At 44.4% G+C, this 12,230-nt stretch overlaps 1 protein-coding gene across 1 annotated transcript in view; it reads right to left on the bottom strand.

Moving 5' to 3' along the window:
- The window catches only part of MYO7B (myosin VIIB), a 501,657-nt gene that overhangs the window by 182,586 nt on the left and 306,841 nt on the right, over nucleotides 1-12,230 (bottom strand). Inside the window, exons 17-19 of the mRNA XM_063915865.1 lie at nucleotides 8,444-8,602; nucleotides 7,833-7,925; nucleotides 5,891-5,985 (exon numbers count right to left, since the gene is read on the bottom strand). Coding sequence (XP_063771935.1) covers nucleotides 5,891-5,985; nucleotides 7,833-7,925; nucleotides 8,444-8,602 — 347 coding nt within the window. The remainder of the gene's footprint in view (nucleotides 1-5,890; nucleotides 5,986-7,832; nucleotides 7,926-8,443; nucleotides 8,603-12,230) is intronic.

Raw genomic sequence — 12,230 nt, 5'->3', positions numbered from 1 at the left:
TGGGGATGATTTTGGACACAGAACAGAAAAAAGTGTTTCTCCCGCAGGAGAAAGCCAAGGAGCTGTCATCTCTAGTCAGAGACCTCCTAAAACCAAAAAGGGTATCGGTGCATCGTTGCACACGAGTCCTGGAAAAAATGGTAGCTTCATACGAAGCAATTCCATTCGGCAGGTTCCATGCGAGGACTTTCCAGTGGGACCTCTTGGATAAGTGGTCGGGATCGCATCTTCAAATGCATCAAATGATAACCCTGTCTCCAAGGACCAGGGTGTCTCTACTGTGGTGGCTGCAGGGTGCTCATCTTCTAGAGGGCCGCAGTTTCGACATACAGGACTGGGTCCTGGTGACCACGGATGCCAGCCTTCGAGGCTGGGGAGCAGTCACACAGGGAAGAAACTTACAGGGCCTATGGTCAAGTCAGGAGACTTCCCTACATATAAATTCTGGAACTGAGGGCCATTTACAAAGCCCTAAGTCAGGCAAGACCCCTGCTTCAAAATCAGCCGGTACTGATACAGTCAGACAACCTCACGGCAGTCGCCCATGTGAATCGACAGGGCGGCACAAGAAGCAGGATGTCAATGGCAGAAGCCACAAGGATTCTCCGATGGGCGGAAAATCACGTACTAGCACTGTCAGCAGTGTTCATTCCGGGAGTGGACAACTGGGAAGCAGACTTCCTCAGCAGACACGACCTACACCCGGGAGAGTGGGGACTTCATCCAGAAGTCTTCCTGCTGTTGGTAAACCGTTGGGAAAGGCCACAGGTGGACATGATGGCGTCCCGCCTCAACAAAAAGCTAAAGAGATATTGCGCCAGGTCAAGGGACCCTCAGGCGATAGCTGTGGACGCTCTAGTGACACCGTGGGTGTACTAGTCGGTTTATGTGTTCCCTCCTCTGCCTCTCATACCAAAGGTACTGAGATTAATAAAATGGCGAGGAGTAAGAACGATACTCGTGGTTCCGGATTGGCCAAGAAGGGCTTGGTACCCGGAACTTCAGAAAATGATATCAGAGGACCCATGGCCTCTGCCGCTCAGACAGGACCTGCATCAGCAGGGGCCCTGTCTGTTCCAAGACTTACCGCGGCTGCGTTTGACGGCATGACGATTGAACGCCGGATCCTGAAGGAAACGGGTATTCCGGAAGAAGTCATTCCTACGCTTATTAAAGCCAGGAAAGATGTTACAGCAAAGCATTATCACCGCATATGGCGGAAATATGTTGCATGGTGCGAGGCCAAAAAGGCCCCAACAGAGGAATTTCAACTAGGTCGATTTCTGCATTTCCTGCAAGCAGGAGTGAATATGGGCCTAAAACTAGGCTCCATTAAAGTACAGATCTCGGCTCTGTCGATTTTCTTTCAAAAAGAACTAGCTTCAGTGCCTGAAGTTCAGACATTGTGAAAGGAGTGCTGCATATTCAGCCCCCGTTTGTGCCTCCTGTGGCACCTTGGGATCTCAACGTGATGTTGAGTTTCTTAAAATCACATTGGTTTGAGCCACTAAAAACCGTGGATCTGAAATATCTCACGTGGAAAGTGGTCATGTTATTGGCCTTGGCTTCAGCCAGGCGAGTGTCAGAATTGGCGGCATTATCATGTAAAAGCCCTTATCTGATTTTCCATATGGATAGGGCAGAATTGAGGACTCGTCCCCAATTTCTCCTTAAGGTGGTGTCAGCGTTTCACCTGAACCAGCCTATTGTGGTGCCGGCGGCTACTAGTGAATTGGAGGACTCCAAGTTGCTAGACGTTGTCAGGGCCCTGAAAATATATGTTTCCAGGACAGCTGGAGTCAGAAAATCTGACTCGCTGTTTATCCTGTATGCACCCAACAAGCTGGGTGCTCCTGCTTCTAAGCAGTCTATTGCTCGCTGGATTTGTAGTACAATTCAGCTTGCACATTCTGTGGCAGGCCTACCACAGCCACAATCTGTAAATGCCCATTCCACAAGGAAGGTGGGCTCATCTTGGGCGGCTGCACGAGGGGTCTCGGCTTTACAACTTTGCCGAGCAGCTACTTGGTCAGGGGCAAACACGTTTGCAAAATTCTACAAATTTGATACCCTGGCTGAGGAGGACCTGGAGTTCTCTCATTCGGTGCTACAGAGTCATCCGCACTCTCCCGCCCGTTTGGGAGCTTTGGTATAATCCCCATGGTCCTTACGGAGTTCCCAGCATCCACTAGGACGTTAGAGAAAATAAGAATTTACTCACCGGTAATTCTATTTCTCATAGTCCGTAGTGGATGCTGGGCGCCCATCCCAAGTGCGGATTGTCTGCAATACTTGTAAATAGTTATTGTTAACTAAAGGGTTATTGTTGAGCCATCTGTTGAGAGGCTCAGTTGTTTTCATACTGTCAAACTGGATATAGTATCACGAGTTGTACGGTGTGATTGGTGTGGCTGGTAAGAGTCTTACCCGGGATTCTAAATCCTTCCTTATTATGTCAGCTCGTCCGGGCACAGTGTCCTAACTGAGGCTTGGAGGAGGGTCATAGTGGGAGGAGCCAGTGCACACCAGGTAGTCATAAATCTTTCTAGAGTGCCCAGCCTCCTTCGGAGCCCGCTATTCCCCATGGTCCTTACGGAGTTCCCAGCATCCACTACGGACTACGAGAAATAGAATTACCGGTGAGTAAATTCTTATTATTTTGATAAGATGCTACTGGTAATCAGTAGTTTAAGAATATTCTGTAAATATTTATGTAAATTTATGAATTGTGGTGTAGGTCAAAGAGGAAAATATGTAAAAGAGTCTAAAAGTAATAAACAGTTTACTTTAAAACAAAAACATTCATTACATCACTGTTTCATTTTATTTTTAACTTGTTAATCTTCACAAATACTAAAGAGGTGTTTTGCGGTATGTTAAAGATAAGCAACTGATCAACTTTAGACAAAAAGCAAAAAATGCTTTTGATGTTATCAGTTCAGTTACTTGTTCAGTGAGAAAAATCCAGTCTGTCTTGGGCTTGAACAAGTGCACTGCAATCTGGCTGAATGTCTGAGGTGGCTATGCGAAGGACAGCTAAGAGGTGATCATCAGTCATAGAGGATCTGTGTCTGGATTTGTTGAACTTCATCACTGAGAATGTCTGTTCACATATGTAGGTAGATCCAAAGAGGACTAGAATCCTCAGAGCATGTCTCCTCATGTGTGGAAAGTTCTCCTCTTTAAGTGAAGAGTAAAACTCAAGCAGTGGGACTGACCTAAAGTGCTCTGCCAGAAGTGTGTCAGACTGCAAGTCAATGAGTTCCATATGAACATCACTAGGTGCATTATCCACACTGCAGGTGAAGGGAGAAGAAACCATGTTCATTTTACTCTCAAGTGTTTTGAAGTCTTGAAATTGCCTTGAAAACTCACCATGCAGTGCTTCTAACATGGATGTGTATCTGTGGAGGTGATCAGCTGATGGTGTGGCTTCCTTTACTGTTGGCATGTGAGTCAGAATATTGTCCCCCATTTGGCTTGAAAGAAGCTGCAACCTTCTCATGAAAGCCTTCACTGCGCTAAACATTTCATGCACAAAAAGGCCCTTGCATTGCAGTTTGACATTCAGTTCATTCATCTGAGCAGTCACATCTACAGCAAAACTTCTTCACACAGAACTCCAAGATCTCCTCTCTCAGGTCCCAGAAAACTTTCAGCACTTTTCCCAGGCTGAGCCACCTGGTAGCTGATGTCACGATGTTCAGTCTCATTTTCCTCCAAAAGTGCAACAAACTGTCTGTGATTCAGTGCTCTTGCTCTGATGAAGTTAACTGTTTTAGTTACAACATCAACAACATGGTTCATTTTTAATACTGACTTACACAACACTTCCTGATGTATAATACAATGCAAAAATGTTAATTTCTGCTCAGGGTTCATTTCTGTCACTTTATCCTGCATTCTCTTCAAAAGTCCAACATTTTTCCCCGTCAGATTTGGACAACCATCTGTTGTCACACCTACAAGTTTGTCCCATTTCAGTCCCAACTTGTCCAAACATGCATTTACCTCCGTTAAGAAATCACTCCCTGTTGTTGTCCCTTTCATTGACTGCATGGCTGCCAGCTCCTCCGTTATTGTGAAGTCTGCAGTGATCCCACGTAAGAAGAGGAGTAGCTGGGCAGTGTCACGTACATCGCAGCTCTCATCCAGAGCCAGGGTAAAACAGTCAAAATTAACCGCTCTGTTCTTCAGCTGAAACTCCAGATTTGCCGCGATGTCCTCAACCCTTCTCATTACAGTGCGCCGGGAGAGGGGGATGTTCTCAAATGCGCCCTTTTTCTCTGGGAATATTAGCGCAGCAGAGTCCACCAAACACTCCTTAATAAACTCTCCATCAGAAAACGGTTTACTTTTTCTAGCTATTTTATGAGATATGACATAACTTGTCTTGGCAGCTGTATCTCTGGATGTGCTAAGTTTTGTAAAAAGCGTTAGTTGAGTTTGCAGCTTGGCTAGCAAAGCCTCAGACTCCTTTGCGTGCTCTTGGTCAGATAAGTTCTTATATTTATCCTCGTGTTTGGTCACATAGTGGCGATTCAGATTGTAATCCTTAAACACAGCGACTTGTGTACCACAAACTAAGCACACGGCTTTACCTTTGACTTCTGTAAATAAATATTTAGCAGTCCATGTCTTGTTGAAAACACGACATTCGGAATCAACTTTTCTTTTTTTAATGTGAGCCCACATTTTTGGGGGGACAGGATTTAATAGGCGGTATCACTCACGTTTAGGCAGATTTAGGCAGCGTGTCTCAAGGTAGGAGCTGAGGATGTGACAGCTGCGGGACATCCAGGGCGGGGTCCGCTGGGTGGTAGTGTCGGGGATATCTCCGCTTCCCGTCTGGGGTGGCCTCAGATCCTGATCCTCAGTCTGGCTTGATCTGCTCACGTCCTGGGCGGAGCACAATACCCCAGTGGCCTCAGATCCTGATCCTCAGGCTGGCTTGATCTGCTCACGTCCTGGGCGGAGCACTGCACAATACCCCAGTGGCCTCAGACCCTGATCCTCCGGCTGGCTTGATCTGCTCACGTCTGGACAGAGCACAATACCCCACACACGTATTAATGATAAATCTAATATTGGGATATAATCATATCCATGGTGCAGGGAGCCTGTGGGCGGAGAGCCTACGCGGGCTGGACAGGGATTGACAAAGGGCCGTATGTGGCCTGCGGGCCGTACTTTGCCCAGGTCTGCATTAGTGCCAGCCACCATGAAGCATATCTATGTTGGGGCCAGCACTTAAAAACTAAATAAGTTATATACAAAATAAATAAATCACCCCAAGTCACTCCTGAGAATTCGACCCACCAGGCCAAGCCGCAACTGCAGTAATAAATGAAAACAAGGAAGAGACACCTATCTGTAATAAAATAACAGCAGGCATTTTAAACAAGTTTTATATTCTATAGTAAACAAATCTGATGTGAAGGCTTGCAGGTCCCTATATGGTCCTACAGTTGCTGTAACCAATCACTGTGCTATATAGCATGGTGGGTGTGTTCATGAACATCCAAGGGGCTTTAAAGGATCAGCAATGACAGTTCACAAAGCTCCTGTTTGGCTGTACTGTGTTTATTGAAAGTACAGTATTACCCAATGCTAGGTAGGCGCTCTGAGAGAAAGCAATGTGTGTTTCTATAACTATTTTCTTTTATTTTTCTTTGGCTTCATTAAAAGAAGAGTAGCAAAACAGGAACGCAACTGTGAAAACTGTATACCAGGACAAACTCCCAAAACAATATTTAGTCACTAATTTCTTCATTTTTGTGCAGAGCTAGCAAGTTATTACAGAATCAACCTTCTGTAGAGAATGATGTTTGGTTTACTGCTGACCAAAACATTCAAAGTCAAAGTATAAATACATTTTTGTTTATCCTACCTGTCTTTATATCCTCTTAAAACCCTTTGGATAAGAACTGCTTTGTATGTGAGGGCTTTGTCACGTTCCACCTCCAGTTTTGTGTCATGATAATCCTGGCCAAAGAATAACATTGAATAAACACTTTAATAGTATCTTTGCAATGAGAAATCAGTTTAAAGCTGTATAGTATAAACCAGGCTTTTTCAACCAGTGTGCCGCGACCAGTTGCAAGGTGTGCCGTGGAGCCAGAGCAGCTTCCTGCACCTTCAGAGTGAACTGTTGGCCCGGGCTCTTCTTAGAGGATCAGTCGTGCTCCAGGCCGTGACCTATGCCTTGAGAACGGTGTGATATCATAGGTCACGGCTGCCGCGTCTTACCACCCAGCCAGCCCACTTGCCTGCATACACATCTTCCATATCCCACTTGCATCCACAGCTTTCCTTGCCCACCCACATCCACACCTGCCCGACCGCCCGCTGCTCAGAATTCGCAGAACTCCACTATGAACAACCCCCGCCACTGAGGGACAGGGAGGACGACAGCTGACCGGTAGGGGCTAATATTTGTTATGTTATTTCTCCTGTGGGGAGCAATAGGATTTATGTGGGGAGAATAAGAATTTATGGATGTATGGGGGGAACAATGTGAATAATTCATGTGAGGAGCAATAGGATTTATGTGGGGAGAAATGTGATGATTTATGTGTGGAGCAATAGGATTTATGTAGGGAGCAATATGATTTATGTGGGGAGCAATGTGATTGTTTTTTCTGTGCAGGCCAACGTATGTGTGGATTTTTTTTTTACTGTGAGGGCCAATGTGTGTGTTTTGTTTTTTTTCTGTGGGGAACTGATGGTGTGCCTTGGCAATTTTAAAATATTGTTCGGTGTGCCGCGAGTAAAAAAAGGTTGAAAATCACTGGTCTAAACCAATATAATGCACATTGAAATGATTGCTGCATTACACACAATGCAGCATTTATGTAAGGAGCAAACAACATAACTGATATTCAGTGTAAGCTTTTCGTTTATTGGGTTGGCCGTCGTTTATTCTGATACTTTTATCCTTCTGTGTGTGATAGGCAAAAGAAAGAGAGGGAAAACCTATGAATTTAAAATGTTATCTCTCCCTTGTAACGTTTCCTCGGAGCTGCAAGTTTTCAGTAGCAATGTGCTGAGTATGCCTCAATGATAAATAGTTACCATATAAAACGTATTCTCATTGTGAATTGTTGAAATGGAAAATTATTTATTTGTGGCAGTTGGCGATTAATGATAAATAGGCCCCAAAGTGACTATATATTAGGGTATGTGGTTGTGGTTTATAGGATATGGGGTTGTGACGTATACAGTAGTCTGTAATTTGTGAGTAACACTTTGACTTGTCAGTTTTCTTCAACTACACAATGCTTGGGGCACATGTGTTACAGTCTAAGTGTAATTCTGAGGTACCCAATTCTCCTGTTTCCATAGGTGGTAAACAGGTTATAGTGCCTGTCTCATCAACTTGGGACCAGTGTAATGTGGTAACATGGGTCTCTGTTTGGTACAATGGTTGGCACTAGTGAATCCTCTTTTACTGTATGTCGTCCCCAACAACAGCAATTACCTTTATAGCAACTCAAGAACTAGAAGAGAATGAGGTCACCCCACATACCCTACTTAAAATAATTAATCAGCATGCCTGTTTTATGCATCCAGTTTTTATACCGTAGGTAAGACCTAAACAGAACAAAATTCAAATGCATAACTGCTGAGTGAGGTATTAAACCATGTGTGAATGTGATAAATATGCTGTATGCCCATTAGAGAGCTGTCATATCAGAACATCAGTACTCCACTGTCTACAATGTGTACATTTTGAGGCTCAAAGCAAGTATAAAATGTAGTTCCCCATTGAAAGATTCTAATCATTTATTATAACAGCCAGACATTAGTATTGAATCCAATTAAATTCTCACCTTTAAAAAAACTTTTGTCTTTCCTATTTTCCAGTCTTCATTTTTTCCAATGACCGCCTCAATAATATCAATGCAGCAATCTAGATGGTCCCACTGATATGTAAACAGGAATGTTCTCAGTTATCACAATTTATGAGGTAAAAGAATTGGGTACACAAATGTAAAGTGGACGTAGCAGCATGGGATGGTTATAGGACGCCGAGGAAATGTGCCTCTGGTCGCTGGGAGTTGTTGCATAATTAGATTCTGCAGCTTTGCATGGTTAAAGTGATGTATATATAGGTTAGGCATCTGTGGCAACCCTTCCAAGTTGTTCTATTGAAGGAAAATAATTGTGTCTCTTCACTTTCAGCAACAGTACTCATAGGTAGATAATATAATGTCTAATAATATACACTTCAGTAAATCTTATGAAAGCTGTAATGTATTTCAACTTCATTATATTACTACAAAGAACTCTCAAAAGGTATATGTCTACATAACAGCCAAGCAGTGCTGTAGTTTATAACTGCTGTTTATTGGCTGCTGGAATTAATATGAAAGTCTTAAAACTGTTGAAGCTATTATAATTGCTGAAACGATTTTTGTGATGAAAGCAATGCCCCCTTTACCTTATTGCGACTAGGAGAATTCAGCGGCAGTAACACTCGAAATCTGTGGGAGAATTCAGAGAAGAAATAACGAATTGGGTACCCTGCCTTCCGGATTCTTATGGTTTCCATCATTCCAGAGTATCGCAGTTGCTGGATACACAGCTCCCGATCAAACACCTAAGGACATGAAAGGGATTAACAGTTGAGTAGAGGTAAAGACACACTGGCAAGGTCGTTTTAAACATTAACTCAATCATCCCTGTCTTCCATTATAATGTATATAACAGTTTATTTTTTGAATGAACTGTTCTGTCTAAAACAGAGTTGATCAGTTTGTACAGCTTTTATTTTGGACACAGGGCACCGACATCCTAGAATGAGAATAAGAGCTGGGTTTGAGGGCTTTGCTGAAAAAAGTAAAAAAACAAATCAAAAACCCTTCATTTCTTTTACATCAGTTCTCCTTTACCATTCTTCTCTTTTTCCACATTTTACATGTGGTCCATCACTCACTTTTCATTTACAGTATATTATATAGAAAGATGCAGAGGTACTGTAGCACTAGCAACTCATTAACAAGAAACAATTCTTTTGAAGCCATACAGGATTGTCTGTGATCGCAAGTGAACTCAATTAATACATCCTATTTACAGTGAGTACAATACTGCTTCCAATAATTGCAGTAAAGAAGAAAATACTGTGTTTGTCTTTCTGCCAGTGTTCCTATGTGAAAGCAAGAGCTGCCAGTAGGGACGGATTCAAAACAGCCCTCCGCACTTTCCACCTCAATTTTGCCTTAAACGATTTTGTAACGACAAATCGCCTACATCGCTCAGTGTGTACAGGTGATTGCACGCTCCCGCAGTTGCTAGCGGCAGTCGCCAGGTTTATGTGCTGCACATCACATCAAACCTAGCGAAATCGCTAGCGACCTTGTTTATGAAGGACAAAACATGATCTTTCCATCTTTCATAATACACGTTCTAATGTGTACACAGAATCTGGGCTCAAGGGCATTTTCTCCGATGTCGGAACAAATGTCCGTCGCTCCAGTGTGTAGCCCACTTTTATTCTTCCCTGTATGGGTGACAGGTAAGTAAAATAGAGACACACATGTATGTTGCAGCTTTAACCCACACTGATCTCTGGGCTTCTTTACAAGGAACCAAAATTAGATCAACTAGTCAATGGTGTGCAACTCAAAAGCAAAAAGTAGCAGAAAAAAAGACAATACAGTATTATAAGAAAAATAAAATAATTTCACCCGGGGGTCGTGGCTTGGCTGCCTAATCGAGCGGATGCGTTTGTAGAGAGCACCTGCTGGGTGTCCACTGATACGCTCCTATACCCGGCTGGATTCACCTGCTGGGGGCTGTGAAAACTCTCCTGTTGCTCCGAGGAAGGTGGTGGTGCTGCCTGAGTGGCAGGACAGTGAGGAGCACATTTGGTCATGCGGCCTGCGAGTCCCGCTGCAGCCACGGCCTCACGCTGTGATCCGGAGCTGCCATCTTTAATACCACGGTAGCGGTCGGTCCTGCTTACCTGTTTCAGCAGGCTGAAGGGAGTGGTCCCACTTTTACCCTTGCTCTGTGCAGTGCTGTCCTGTACCATATAAGCCCCCTTGGTTTGCTGCAGAAGCGGCAGCTGTCCCTGAGAGCACTACAGAGGGCAGACTGCTGAGAGGGGCGCTGGATTGACAAGTGCTAGTGGTCATCTTGCTGGACTGGGAATTGAGGTGAAAGCTGCATCCCTGGGGGATTGGTGCTCAGCTCCAGGTCCCTTTATAAACGGTAGCGTCTAGTTTCCCTTCGTGGAGAGGACCTTTCCCATAAGCCCCTGGGTCCATGTCACAAACTATTTGGAATATTAACCTGTGACGAGCGAAGCGTGGCAAGCGAAGTGAGCCGGCGAGGGTCCATTGGTGCATAGAAAAAAAATTAACCTCAAACGAACGGAGAAAACACTTGGGTGCTGTAAGGGCGGAAGTTCTCTCCTGCCCTCTCGTTATGTCACTTCCAGGTCCTGATCACGAAAGGCAACATAGACACAACCCTTTATAAACGGGTGAGTGCTGAATGTTTTGAAGGAATCCTATACATGGAACTGTACAAAGTTATTATATAACCGCTGAAGATTACACTCCAGGAGTTTTGCACAACCCTCTCCTAGACTCTGGTATCAGGGATTGCGTCCTCTCCCAGTTCTTATACTTCTGTGGAAAGTTCTCTTTCAAGATATTTTGTCTGATGAATACTTGGATTTCCCTTTTTACTTTTCCGAGCCAAAAGAATGTTCTGATATAGCACTGTATATCTGCATATCAGTATACTGACAGCACTCCCTGATCTGGTAAACTATTGGGATTTTTGTTTACTTACCATAAAAAAAATCTCTTTCTCTGATTCCATCTGGGGGGGGACGCTGCACACTTACTGATGGGTTAGAGCAGGCATGTCCAAACTGCGGCCCTCCAGCTGTTGTGAAACTACATATCCCAGCATGCCCTGACATAGTTTTGCTGTCAGAATGCTAAAGCTGTGTCAGGGCATGCTGGGATGTGTAGTTTCTCAACAGCTGGAGGGCCGCAGTTTGGACATGCCTGGGTTAGAGTGTGTGGATAGGGAGTTTGGCACAGAACCTATAGAAACTAACTAATGCCCCCCTGTAACCACCCCAGTTAACGTTTCGCAAAGCTGAAAGAGACAGAACATACTAAACAAATAAACCAGACAAAAATACGGGAGGGATCGCAGCGTCCCCCAGATGGAATCAGAGAAAGAGATTCTACGGTAAGTAAACAAAAGTCCCAATTTCTCTTTCATTCATCTGGGGGACACTGAGCACTTACTGATGGGATTTCCCAAAGCAAGCTAAATAGAGGAGGGAGAAACAGACGGCATAGCGGTCTGTAAAATCTGACGCCCAACAGAGTCAGTCTCCAAACCAAACGTATGAAAACAGTAAAACTTTGTGAAGGTATGCACAGGTTACCAGGTCGCCACTCTACACAGCTGCTCAAATGATACACCCCACGAACAGTCCAGGAGGCTCAGATGGCCCTAGTCGAATGAGTCCTCAGGGGTTCAGGAACAGGAACAGTAGAGGATACATAGGCTTGTCGAATTGCAGAGGTCACCCAATGAGCCACCGTGTTTTTAGAAGCCGGCCAACCCCTTTTGGGTGCGTCAATCAGAATCAACTTATCAGTACGGCGAATAGATTCCGTACGGGACAAATAAATGCATAAGGCCCTAACGACGTCCAATAAAGCCAAATGACTATCCTCTCCGGAAGAATTCGTAACAAACGCCGGAAGCACAATGTCCTGATTCAGGTGGAAAGCCGACACAACCTGCGGCAGGAAGGCTTCGTACGCAAGATCACTCGGTCATCATGAAAAACCAAAAAAGGTGGCCTGCAAGAAAGGGCTGTCAATTCTGAAACACGTCTGGCCGAAGCAATGGCCAAAAGAAAAACAACCTTAAGAGTGAGGAACCTTAATTTCACCAATTCCGTTTCAAACAGAAATTTCTGAAGATCCTTAAGAACTAAATTTAAATCCCAGGGAGAAACCAGAGGAACAAACGGAGGTTGAATCCTGAGCACCCCCTGAAGGAACGTCTGGACCTCTGGAATGAGAGCCAATATTTTCTAAAAAAGCACCGACAAGGCGGAAACCTGCTCTTTAAGGGAAGAAAGACGAAGTACTTTAGTCAGACCCTCCTCAAGGAAAGACAACAGGTGGGGTAAACGAAAGAGGCCCAGCGACAACCTGCATTTTTCACACCAAGCAATGTAGATACGC

The sequence above is a fragment of the Pseudophryne corroboree genome, chromosome 4, assembly GCF_028390025.1.
Source record: "Pseudophryne corroboree isolate aPseCor3 chromosome 4, aPseCor3.hap2, whole genome shotgun sequence".
NCBI classification, from domain to species: Eukaryota; Metazoa; Chordata; class Amphibia; order Anura; family Myobatrachidae; genus Pseudophryne; species Pseudophryne corroboree.
The sequence above is the reverse complement of the archived record's forward strand: the minus strand, read 5'-3'. Positions and strand labels throughout refer to the sequence as shown.